Raw genomic sequence first — 14,087 nt, 5'->3', positions numbered from 1 at the left:
GTCTCCTCCGTATCTACTGCAGGATCTAAAATTAATTTCGCGTTTTTAAAAGCTTCTTTGATACAACCATATTCCTCTATACCTCCTGAAGCTAACATCATTCATCAAAACGACGAGCCGTAGACGAGTCCGAAGATACAAGTGCTTGGTAAAAAAAACTCGGGTATACACAGCAGGCGCCATAGACGCCATAGTCGTTTGACATCGATTCACAGGCAAAAAAGGTGATGAATCGAGACCGAAAGGTGACAAGCTACGTCGACGATGAGAAGGTTTTGGTGTTGGTTATCGGTTAAACGGAAGTCGGTATCACCGGCATTTGCTGTCTCTGAAAGCTAGCCGGAAGAAAGCATACCTAGATTGACAGCATCGTGCGCGAGCTTTCTTGTGCCGTTTTCTGTCTGATTTTTCCCGTTGTCGAAATGGGAAAAAGTGCCGCGAGAAGTTGCAACGAGGTAAAGATGCCAGATGGTGAGCAAAAGAAGGCGCAGAGTCGAATGGAGGGATAAGAAACAGAGAAGGGAGGAAGAGAGACGGAGAAAGAGGTACAAAAGGCAAGAACGAAGACGTTTGGTTGGAACTGAAGACGGGCAAAACAAAAGGCACGATGTTGAAAACCAGAAAATGCCTCGTGGGTCACGACCGGCACATGGTTCGCGAACAAAAAGCCACCGGATCTTTCGCTCAGAGAAAAATATTTAATCCCCTTCGTGCGTTCGCCAGCTTCTCTGGACGATCACCGAGCCAGACTGAGAGTGGCATTTTGCATTTTAAAGGGATTTATTAGAATAAGAGTTATCCCGACCTCGATCTCGTGAGAAAATTGAGAGAAAGATTGGTCCTTTGCTGGCGTCTTTTTAAAAGGACCTCTTTGGTACTTTTTTCACGACTCTATTTATAATTTCCAGTCGTCGAAGTCTGGCAGGAGGTTTTCAGCGAATAAGAATATTTTTGTTTTATTCGACTTTATGAAGAATGGTTTGTGTAGTGTACGACAGAATTTCGTAGACATTTTCGATAAGATTTTCGATATTATCAATATGCAACTTCATGTATTGCCATGATCTTTTAATTAGTTGTTGCAGTTAACTAAACTTCGGTGAATACAATTCATTCTTTCGTGTGTGAACTTGTAATACTCGAACGAGACATGATTGGTGGGAAGAAGTTCTATAAATTGCTTGCTTTTACCTGGATTTAGATAAACGGAGTTATTAAAAATTTCATTATTTGAGAATGTTGTCCATCCAGCTTTCGAATCGAGATCTGTATCACTTATTCCACCACTGTGAAAAATGCTACATAAAGTTCTTGTACATGGAATATTGGATCATCTGTGTACGCTAGTGGTCTTGGCATGTGAGTCGAGCAAACATTTCCGCAAGTTGTTATATGGAAACGAACTTTAATGTATTCCTTTTCTGATATTACTCGTTTATAGTTTCTTCTGATCCGTAATTGAAAATTCTGTAATAAGCAGAGCTCTCGTTTAAGCGTTATAGAATATGTATGAGGGCATCTAGAATGCATTAAGGAAGTATAATATAAATGGGTGTTGGCTTTCTAAAATATACGAAAGAGAATAATAGAATATACGCAATAGATACAATATATTAAGAAACTACTCGATAGCATTTCGAAACAGGATTGCTATCGTTGAGATCACAAGATCAAGTTTCACGTAAAAGCGTCGAACAATCCTTTCACACTCGCATAAATCATTCCTTTATCGCCTATCCAAGCCTTTCAACGATCCTCGATATCCTTGTATCGCGATAAATATACCATTTCCTCGCGGCAAACATCGAATGATTACCATTCGCGAGCGACAAAGGGTCATGAAACGTAACGACGATTTCTCTTCAATTGATCCGGGTTATGTTTTAATAAAAATCCACGTAGAATCCTCTATGCATATAGTCAGCATTCATATTCTCTCTGCACCTTCATAACATTTCAACTACGAGTCGTTCACCGCCAACGAGTGTGCTCCGTCGATTCGAATTCATCGATGGGAAGTCGGCTAAGCGTGCGCACACACACACCCTTATAAACCGTTACGGCATTTATCATCAAATAAGGCCACGAGTTTTCATTAGTCCGGAGGAAAGAGCACGGCGAAATATGGGAAAATTGGAATCTCTTTTCCATGGCCCGTTTTCCCGGAAGCAGACGATGAGACTTGGCACGAAGAACGAACGTTGGCTCGAGCCACAGAGCCGCGGTGAGTCGCGGGGTTAGAAGGGGGTGGCGCCGAACTTCAGCGGGGGTAGTACCACCGAGGATGGTTGAAAACTAGCGAAATGTCGATTGACGGCGACGGTATCGAGCGGAGGGTCGCGTTTATTTGTTCGTAGAAAACAAAGGCCGAGCAACAGGCCCTCTGCTCTTCGTCACCCTCTCTGCTGGTTTCGTTCCGCTCGTCGCTTCCGGCACCTTCGCCCTCGAATCGAAGCTCACCCTAGCGTCGTCGACTGATACCTACTTGAAGAAATCAGAAATTCAAGGGAAAAGAAGCTTCGAATGGTGGAAAAAACGCGATACGTTTCCGGAAAGTCAGTTTCGTACCAGAGAGAGGGCACGATGTAATCGATCGAGTTTTATGGTGGACTTGCAACTTCAGTTCATACTCGAAATGGAAATCTACAGAAAATAGAGAGAGATAGAGAGAGAGAGAGAGAGAGAGAGAGAGAGAGAAGGTTAGAGGTTAGAGGTTCGAGAGGTTGGTTGAACATATTGAAATGATCGGGGCAAAACGAACTAGGCCGTAATCACGTACAGAGAGAACCACCCTGCTGAGAATGATGGAACATTTTTTCTCTTGCGTTTCTCTTTTTCACGATAAATCGATTCGACTAGAAATATTATTCTAGTCGAACGACGTGTGTCCGAAAAATTGGTCAGATATTCCCTGACCGATGCTTCGGTTCTAGTGAAATTTTAGAGGACGCACTTTTTCTCGTTTCCAAGTTTACGAGCAGAAAGCAGCGTAGAGCTGTAGAACCGGCTGGATTTATGGAATTGTACCTTTCACAAACCGCCATTCGTTCCACCGAGTGCTCTGTTTATCTGCGCTTTGATTTATATTCCACGCATTAACAGATCGATTCGTGCTCTATATTTTTGAAATGTACGAGATGAGACAGCTTGATCGTCGCGAGATTTGAAATTATCTGATAAGAAATTAAATTTTCTGATATTATCGATCGATGATTGGATATATGAAATTAATAGCCGTATACGAGTACTATAAAAATAATTGTAACAGTTAACAGCTTTAACTTTGTTATCGATAAAATTATTAAATTTTGAAAGCTTCGAAATTCAATGGAAGTTTAATCGAATAAAATTACTGTCATGGATAATAGCGTTGAAAAATTTGAGAATTTTAGTTGCTTCTATTTGGTTCTGTTTAATTATTTAATTACAGTTATGAATCTTCGATCATTGTTGATTTCTACTTTGATCAAAGAATGTTTCTGTTACTTTCATATACTATTAATTATTTATGTACAATAATTTACAATTATTAATACCTATCTCTTAACATAATTCTCTACAATAGCCTAAAATCGAATAACCTTCTTAGCACTCAGAATTTTCAAGAAAAATAAATCTCAGATTACACATCCTAATTATAGGAACAACCGAATTTGCAATAAACTCAATTCTAAAACATTTGAGTCAGATCATCCAATTCATCAACCATCGTTGCTTAACAAATTCAAACACATGGCTCAAACTGAACCATCATCCTTTCCCAATATAAATCTGTATTTTTCACCACTATAAACTCTCGAATCTTCTGTCAACCATAAATCATACACAGTTATTACGTTAAATGTTAGCTACATCGACGTCATTGCATTAATCGCGCGCCGCAGAACCAATAGACGCGTAATTTCGAGATTCAGCTAGATACTCGTTTAGTTCGGAAGCCAGGGCGGCTTGTAGCCTCCGTTACCAAGGATTTGCATATCTATGAGTGCAGCCCGATGTATATACGTGTAAAGGGCTAGGTATACAGCGAATAGGAAGTCGGCGTCGCATCCTAGAGGATAAAGACGGAAATACGTGAGGTATAGTTTCGCAAGGGGATGAAAGGCGAACAGTGGAAGGCTGTGGATGCCGTAGTGGGAAGGTCATGCGGCTATTTGTAATTGTAATTAGCAGCAGGCCAATTCATTACACCGAGGAGAGACGTACGGCGAAATATGGTCAGGTTAAGTTTAACTAAACGACCGATTGACGACTTATATACAATGGCTCGTAATAATACTTGAACAATTTGAAAATTTCTATGCGTGTATTGTATACGTATAAATGCTTTTCTATCAGTTTAGAAGATCTTTCTCAATCTGTCTTATAATAAAAAAAAAAATCGAACAATTTGAAGATACAAAACTTGTCAAATAACAAAATAGTTCTACAAGGTTTGACAACTATAAAACAATACCTTGCTATTGCATATTTCTGTTTAAAGATCAATTTAATCGCGTCGTAATGATATTATTTTAGACGTCGGACATGAAAAAGATGCGAGAGACTAAAACGCTTTTTTAAATCAGATAAATAACAATTGAATCGCGTATTGTGTAAATATCGGCACATCGGATGACAAAATAAGATAAATACTGTCTTCTAAGAAATAGCAATCGTCCACAAATTACATAGTCCAAGTTTTAATACGTACGAACGATCGAATAGTAATTTTGATACGACAGAGACAAGTCTCCTGTGAAATGCTGTTCTCGTGCGATAATGGGATGAAGATTTTATGCAGGATACCGTATTATAGCTCCGTCAAGGAACGAATGAAACGTGACGCACTGAAAGTTTGATGGTATCTCGTGTGACGAAGATTGAGGAGATAAGAGTGGCTTTTTGGTAGCTTTGAGGAAACGAGGATGGTATATACGAGTTTCAGAGAATATCTTTTTGTTTTTATGTAAAATGCCTTTTGGTGGGACATGCGAGAATATCAGACACTTTCCGCTGGGAAGATTCTTGAGGAAGTGATATGCTGATTTATGAGAAATGTTCGTAGTTTGTGGGTTAGACAGTAGATACAGGGGGGGAAAAAGAATAATGGTGGAAGTTTCTAGCAAATGTGAAGTTTAGGTGGTTTGTATCTTAGATAGTTTATATACGAAATAAGAATAAAATAACTCATATTGGCGAAGAAATCATATTAGACGCGTAACTTGAAATTTTTATTGACTACCGATATCAAAATATTTCTATTATCGCTATATCCAGAATTTATTTCTTCTTTAATTTGAGATTCTTTGTTAAACTTCAATGTTTTTAGCTTGTATCAATCGCTTCTGCTTAAACCGGAAAGAATAAACTAATCATTCGCTTAGGCATGTTAAACTTCGAGATTGAGGTTAATTCATCCAATAAACGCTGGCTGAAAGTGCAGTAGGGGTTGATAAGTTTCGAAATTACTCGACAGCGGAGCAGTTTCCTTGCAACAACACCTCTAGGATCTTCGCAAACAAGCATAATTTCAGACACTTTCTGCAGTCTATGCACGATATAAGCAGCAACGTACAAGCGCGTCGTATCTTCCATGAAACTGGTCCCATAACTGACCATTTAACCAACAATAAAAGGGAAATTCAGTTTAGGACAGGGGGTGAAAAGAGAAAGTCGCACGTGGCCCTTCCAAAAGACAATAGCCGTGTTCTCTGATTCAAAAGTCGAGAATCCACGTGTCTAGGCGAGACAGAAACAAAACGAGGGAACGCGTGGAGAAGCAAGTGGAATGACCTTTGTTTCGTAATGTTGGAAAATTCGGGAGCGCTCGCTAGGAACAGCGAAATTGAAATCTTCTTTTGTCACCTCGTTTCCGGTCAGAGAGTCTTCAACGTAACGAGTTGAATCCATTTAGGAGATACGACGAATGTTAGAGAAAATGAGATAGTTTCGTGGAACTGGGAAACCTGTCCGTAGGAAATCATTGTGTTGTTAAAGGAAATAAAGCGACGATAGGTATAACGAGGGTGATGAGTTCAGAAAGTCCTGCCGCAATATTGCACATATTTAACAATCAAATATTTCAAATCCTTTTAGATTGCATTATGATGTATTATATAATTCTTCTTCGCAATTTCCTCCTTGTCTTTTAACCGTTTTTTGTTGTTTTTATTCGTCAACCCTATGAAATTTTCCAACCGATAGAGAAGAACATAAAGAAAGAGAGAGAGAGAGAAAGAGAGAGAGAGAGAGAGAGAGAGAGCAAATTAACATTTATGAAGTCACATATTTAATTTGCAAATGGAGAATTTAAACTTTTATTTTTATAGTATACTTATATCGTTTCCCAGAAAAACTCGATAGATTATCAAAGTTCTGTAACAAATCACTCGTAACACCGGAATGAAAATCGAGAATTTTATAATAACCTGTATTTTCCTTTTCTTTTTTTGAGAATAGGAAATTTTGTAAAAATATCGCGAGTTTCAGGGGCGGCGGAAATAACTTATGATGGGGTTGCTGACAGTGTTCAGGATACGTAGCGAAAATGTTTCGAGCTTCATGAATAATTCACTGGCAGTCAAATTTGAATTCGATATTTGTAGATTACGCGGTCTCCGCTTGCGTGTTCATTTTTCGACAGTCTCTCGTGTTGTTTATTTAAGCATTATAGTAATACACGCGATTTCAGCGTGAAAATCGCCCGTCATAGCTATTTTTCTCCCCTTTTTCTCGGAAAATATCCAGCGAATTATCGCCACTGGAAAAATATTTTGAAACGTTGGCAGAAAATTCGTGGGCACTAATTGGCACGCAAAAATGTTCAACAACAACAAAAATTGCCAGCGTAATTCGCGCTCTTTGTTACTTCGATATTTTTTCATTTTCGAATATCGTTCGTTGAAAACCGTTCGATCATTACTGCGCCACAATAAGCGCACGTTTCAGCTGGCTAAAGAAAGAAATCAAATTATGTTCGGTATGCTCATCGATACGATTTCGAAAAGCTTGTTGATTGACGGCGGAATTATCGCGAATTTTTCATTGTACGCGGTTTTCATTCATCAGGTACCTTTAATTATTTAGTTAAACATTGATCAAATATTGTCCGTATTACAGGGTTTTCTTTTTTTATCCTTTTTCCTGTTCATTTTTCTTTTTTGCTCTCGCGTGCACTCGCGTTCTTGCGGGAATATATTTTGACCGACGGTTTACAGTGCAGTTGATCTGCATTTTGTGAATGCATTCACGTACAATGTGTTGTCTAGTATCGTAATGCGGTAGGAAAGCGCGAAATACTATCGAGAAGATAACGGTAGCGTGGCCTGAATAAAATCATGTATACATTGTGAACTGTTGTTGGAAAAAACAACGAACTGCTTTTCAAAAGCAATTTGTTATCTGTGGAGTTTCCATTTTCTTGTTTGGTATAATCAGTAGGCAGATATTTACGCATTTATGGAAATATCGATTTATACCTCGCTACATGTTTAAAAAATATATCATATGCGTAGAAATGAAAAAGATCAAAATTATACGCGGGTGAAATAATTATATTTTAAAATATAATTATATTAAAATACATAAAATGGACTGTAAGGACAAAAATATTTGTTCGAGAAAGAAAGTTTAGAAAGTTGACACGACATTTAATGTATTGTAATTTAATACATTTCATGCGAAATTATATAAGATATCCGGAATAAAATACTGGCTATAATAATTAATAAATGAAACAAATATTCCTTCGGATTATAGTAAATAAAAATGTAAACCTGTGTAGACATTTATAGTGGAGTTATTAAGAGTGATAGTTGTAAAGTAGCAAATGATTCAAAGAATCTTTCAATCTGATGAATGGACTGCTAAATGCGTTAAAATCGTGTAATAAATCACTTTCGAGTTAGCATGATCGCAAATTGATTAGAGAGCTGGCAAGGAATGAAACAGCTACGATTAAGCAAAGGAAAGTTAAGGGGTTAAATGACCGAAACGTGGTTGGTTATCGATCATCCATCGTTCGAAATGTTCAAATGCACGTGCAGTGAAATTAGTCGGTGATTGATACTTGTTACCAAAGTATAGTCACGTTATGGCAAAGAGGTGCAAGTTATTATACAATATTATATTCTTGCTAGTTGAAATATGTAATTTTAATTAAATTCAAATTAAATTAAACTTTAAATTTCTAAACTTTTGTATAACTTTTACTTTAAAGTACATTTTTCGAATGTGCAGGTGAATTTAAATTTGAAGATAAAACGCATAATTAACGAACGTAGCTCGTGAAATGATTTTAAAAACGTTTCGAGAAAGCAGGAAAAATATAGCATAATTATAGATCGTAAAGTTTTAACGTTGTTACGCGAGGTATATAAATTACTCTGTATCGAACAGCAAACAGAATTTCAATGAGCAGGTTGGATATAATAATTTCATCAAACGGATCAATTTTGCGTTTATTTTAAGTCTCTTTTATCTGCTTTCGTACCTATATGATAAAACGTAATAAAAGCTACCTGAAATTTTACCAAACTTAAATCAGTTTATAGCGGTATTTGAATGCGAAAATGTTTTTAAAGCCCTACGCGAGTTTTCATCGGTAAATATTTTTCATATTCAAGATTTCTCATCGGTGGAATAAAAGCGATATTCGGCTCAATATGTGACGCATTCAAAATTATTTTCAAAGAAAATAATAGCAAATTGCTCCGTTATAACTTTTCGTTGACAATCTTCAACTTTAAACATTACCTATAATATGTCCAATCTCAAACATCATAGAATCTTCAAAAACTTAATACACATACATATTTTATCGTGTACTGCTTTCTAAATATCTTAATGCACGTACAATAATTTTTCTATTAAAAATTGAATCTTTGTATGAATATAAAATTTCAATCGTTTTCATGAAATTGCAATATAAACAATAAATGAAAATGGCAAGATAGAAGTTTTGGCCGTAAAAGGCACTCGATAAGGGTTATTAGCATATAAATAGGTATTAGAAATCTGTATGGTTAAATATGATAGAGAGAGCATAGATGTGTACTCCTCGTATTATGTGCATTTTGACGAAGGTTAGTGTTGCCTTCGGGGCACAATCTCACCTCATCGAGTTAAAATTAATAGAGATCACAGTAGTTATCATTCACAGACGGTTCCACGTTCGTTGGTCTGCTTCAGAGATAGCAAAATGAAACGAAGTATAAAGACGAAAGTTCTACCGCATATTATGAAATACACATATTTCACTGTCGAGTGTTTTAAACTTTCTACGCAGAAATAATATTCTTATATTATTTGTGATCTCATTAGAAAGTATAATTACAAAGAAAAAGAGAGAGAGAGAGAAAATTACGCTAATTTTCGTAAAAGATGAAAAATGTTTTTAAATTTAGTATTCCAGAAATGAAAGAATTGTTCCAAAGTAAGTCATATACAAAATATTTCAATGTAACATATTCAGGTTCCAATATACAAATACAGTAACATCAAAAAGTACAACGAAACACCTATCCTTAAAACTAGCTACGAAGAAAGGCATTCTTTAACTCTTATTCTAGCTTCAAACAAGTAAATAGCGAAATTATCTATCATACTAATAATAATAATAAAAAAAAAAAAAAAAGAGAGAACAATTCTGCAGCACGGAGAACAAAACTTATACAATCCACTGTATCTATTAGTATATGTACTTCCATAAATGTGTCACACATTAGATTTGAAGCAATCCAAGAGAAGCGTGGAACTCGAAAGAATGGCATATTAAAGGTAAATGCATGGCAGGATACGAGTAGACGGCCCAGATTGCATCTGACAGACTGTCGTAGAATTGGCTGCGCATTTCCTTTTTCCTAGGGAGGAAGGTCGCATTTCCTTTTTACAGAGAGAGGGTGGGAGAAGGGGAGGAAAAAATACGAGCACTCTCGTGCCTCCAAGAAGTTCTTTTCCACGAGGATGGTCCTCTCGACCAGTCGCCTCGGCAAGCAATCTCACGAAATTGAACCGCGCGATTTCACGTCGTTTCGCAGACGTTACCGTTCGCGTTCCCCTTCCGGTTCCACTGCTTTTCATTTGCACCAGGGCTACGGAAACAGTTCGAACGAAGCAACGATCGAGAAACGTCACGCAAAGTTCGCAAATTTTAATAGCTGAAAAACGAACGTCGTATTCGATTAATTCCTGCATTGACAAATGATTTAAAACGAACCGGATGATATACGATCAATGATCGATTATATCGCGTGAGATTAAAGTTCGGGAGCGAGGTGTTACGGTGATATCAATCACTATGTTAATTAAAGAGCGATGAACTTGTCGGATTTCTGAAATTGAGGAGATCATTCGTAATTTCATTTTATTTCAAGCTTTTATGGCATGTTAACGATGACCCAGGATAAATTGCCATATGGTTCTGATTTCTTTTTTGGCAATAACCATATTACTGTAGTGATTTTTAATACAAGCGATTTCAGCGATATATTGAGCTCAATATATCCTCCTTTTTCAATTTTTCATTATCAAACTACGCATTGTATGAAATTGAAATGTATTATTCTGTTAATGTCTCATCGCTTGGAGAAGAAAAATGATTTATGTAGGAAACAACATTTGTATTTTTATCGAGAAGTTGAAAATATTTAATGTAACGAAAATATACGTGTCTGTATAATTTAGTGAAGCTATTGATAAATGTCCCAGAATTCTTTTTACGTTTTTTTTTTTTCTTTTTTTTTTGACACTAACAGTAAAGAGGTAGATTTGAACTAAGGGGTTAATAGCTATTTCTAGATATCTATTGCTAGATTTGTACAATTCCTATAAAAAACTTTCTTATTACGATTTTGGCACTGATTTTTATTTTGTGTATATTCAAACTGTCACCGCCCACGTTTAGTCTTGAAACATACGCAGAGAATATTTTACAAGATAGGAGATATTCGAAAGCAATTTGGCAGCCGTTTAAGTTAAACGCAAGGGAAATATTTCAGCGTGGGAAATGATTCCATTGGAAGGTTGAGTGTGTTAGTCTTGAAAGTTCCATCGATTTTTGCTTGGCGCGCCAAATATGTACCATCCTAGCAATTTTATCATCGAATTGGAATTTATGCTTCTTGGACGCAAAACGAAGCAATCTAGTTGCAGCGTCGTTCTTGCCGTTATAGAACACCAATTTTTTCTGAGTTTCATTCGCAGTACAGAGTGGCAATACGTATATATATATATATATAAATCATACATATAAAGAATGCAATACGTGCTCGAAATATTCAATCCTTCGAATTATCGATTTTTCAAAGTAATAATTTACGGCGATACGTTCGTCAAATAGTTATTGGAATTCAGGTTATACAAGGATGATCGATACTGTTTCGCCTCACAATATCATATGATAAAGCTTTTGACGGTTATGGCAAAGCCAAAAAACAAAAGATTTAAAAAATGGGACAGGTGAAAAATGGGAAACAAAAAATACTTCGTCCACTATATCAAACGTGTACCATCAGAGATTGTAACACAATGAAAAGCAAGATTATTCTATTCGAAACAGAATGAAACGAAACTACTTAATAATTTCCCTTCAGAGAAAAATTTATTTATGGTTTAAAAAATATGCTGCTCGAGGAAGGGAAAAGTTCATGTAAAATTCTCCCTATAATTAATGATCCCTTGTTCGAAGAACATATTTCCTCTCGCCGTTCCACGACCTGGATCATCGATCAAGCACGAAATTAATAACTTATATTAACGTCTCGCGTGTACACGAAGGCGTTTGTAACGAATAGCTATCGGTTGTTTCCGTCTCGCTTACTTTCCCGGTGATTTTTCCACCCACAGACATTGATATCCAACCTCTGCCTCTTTGTTCCACTCTGTCTCTATCTGTCTGGTGAAATAAGTAGGCCCAGTGGGGATTAAAACCGAGTTCTCGTGTCATCGGGTTAGAGTACGTCATTTAGTGGCTTTGTTCGTTCGTACGCGTCTTCCTGCCAGTTGTCTCTAACACGAGCCGGAATTCTACGTAATTTAACGTCTACGAACGATCGTATAACATTCACGAAACAGGTATACCACGTCGATCATTAAAAGGAGAAACTAGACGTTTCCACGCGGATCGTTTTTTCCAACTTAACGAACGTTACAAATTATAAACATTAATTTTCGTTAAATTTGTTACGATGTTTTGTTGTTTGGACAGCTGATGGATATAGAACTTCCATTTATGTTACGATATTGACATATATGGCACGAAGAGAGATTTGTATTCATTTCTACATTGCTGCTGTGACGTTTAACAATTTCGTTTAAACAATCCAAACAAAAATCATTTATATACATGCTGTGGGGTACGTCCAAAAGCAGGGCAACTCCATGAAGAGACAAACTCTGGCAAAGTAATACGTACAACCCGGATCTCGATTCACGACACGCGATTCTACGCTCGTAAATTAGAAACGAACATCACGACGATGCCGTCGTTTTCCTTCCGACACTCTTTCGCATGGTTGAGTTGAAGCGCCCGAGGATCGCCGAAAACTAAAGTCGTAAAATTATACGTGTCCCGTTCCCTCCCGGCCGATTTCGTGGTTCGCTGCTCCGTGAAGATATACACGCGTATAGTTTGAACAGAAGGGAGAGATAGAGAAAAGGGGTTGATTCGTCTATTTCAAGTTCTCTCGAGGATGCCGAAGAAGCAGAAGGAGGCCCATGGAAGAAGGGACTGGGAAAGTTGTTTGGCCAGAAGTACGGCGAACTCGGTCTGTAGGCATCGATCGGATTTCTAACGAGCTTCGGCTAACTAGTTTGTACCGAGATCGTTGCCACGAACAGTCCTATTTGAATCTGACTTTCACGTGGTAAAATGCAACACGATCAAAGGTGGTAGACACATTCTTTGTTTGCAATGAGAAAGCTTAAAAACTTACCCGCGCCTTCGGCGTCTGCTTTAGTCCGATGGCTGGTTGGCTTCTGTTGCTCTGCAACAATAATTGAGAACGCCATGGTCAGTAGAAAGCAATTAATATGTTCCGCAACATTAATTATGCCGAACTAGCCCGTAAATTCTATTAATATTCGACGCGTTTATCACGGTGCCTTAATTATTTTGGCCGTGCAGTGGTCTCGATTTTTTAACTAGGTTGCTTGGAAAATTGCAAAATCAATGGAATCGACCTTGAATATAATAGAACAGGATAGAGCGCGGTACTATGGTGGTTACCTGTAAGGGAAGTGCATAAAGCAGGAATGTATTTACAGAAGAATTTGCAGAGCAGGAATATCTACCTGAAATCTTCAATTTATCCTTGAAGAAAATGATTTTTGAGTTCGTTGAACCTCGATCGATATTGCTGGATCACAGATGACTGCGATAGTTTGCTTGTTTGTTATAAAAGAAAAGATAAAATTAAATATTCTGAAATTCAATAACCTTAGCCCAAAGCGTTGTTAATAATCCACCAATGTTGTTGGTAATCCAACGATATTACTTGAAAATTAGTCATAACTTCTACTACGAAGATCTTTATATAACAATAATTTTTTATACATAGTGATATATAAATGTTTTCGCGTGAGTATTGTTATAGAAGAAAAGAATTCTGATGGCGACAAAAATGTGCAACATATCTTTGTTGGTAAGAGACTTATTAACCAATTATTACAGATATAACAATGAAATAATATGCAATGAGCAAAAGTTCTCTTCTTGCATCTGACGATCAAAATATTTAATTCAATTTACCAGATTTAATATAATCTATATTATACTATTGCCAAAAAGTGGTTGTAATTGAAATCAGAGTATAACAGTAACATTGACAGAGTTATAGTAATATTTTCCAGTAATGCCTCTTTCTATAAATTCTACCAGATTTACATTTCCAATGCATACAAATGTCCCTCGCTTTCACAGTGAAAACTGTAAACGAAGCATTCATTTTCTCCGCGATAGATAGAAAACAGAACGTCCAACATTTTTTTAGAGCGATGTAAAACGGAGGGGCAAAAATGTTCTTCTTTTTTTTTTACTAAAAACGACTCCTGTTTCGCAAATATCGTACGCAAATATTTTTGGATTTCGTGCAAACGCTTTTCAGGAC

The 14,087-nt window shown here is 36.9% G+C and overlaps 1 protein-coding gene across 2 annotated transcripts in view; it reads right to left on the bottom strand.

Annotated features, from left to right (window-relative positions):
* Positions 1 to 14,087, bottom strand: part of LOC139989680 (uncharacterized) — a 643,240-nt gene that overhangs the window by 512,818 nt on the left and 116,335 nt on the right. For both annotated transcript variants that reach the window (XM_072008183.1, XM_072008182.1), the window contains exon 3: positions 12,915 to 12,965. In XM_072008183.1, coding sequence (XP_071864284.1) covers positions 12,915 to 12,965 — 51 coding nt within the window. The remainder of the gene's footprint in view (positions 1 to 12,914; positions 12,966 to 14,087) is intronic.

The sequence above is a fragment of the Bombus fervidus genome, chromosome 8 (genome assembly GCF_041682495.2).
Source record: "Bombus fervidus isolate BK054 chromosome 8, iyBomFerv1, whole genome shotgun sequence".
Taxonomy (NCBI): Eukaryota; Metazoa; Arthropoda; class Insecta; order Hymenoptera; family Apidae; genus Bombus; species Bombus fervidus.
This window is presented reverse-complemented; position numbering and strand designations above follow the sequence as displayed.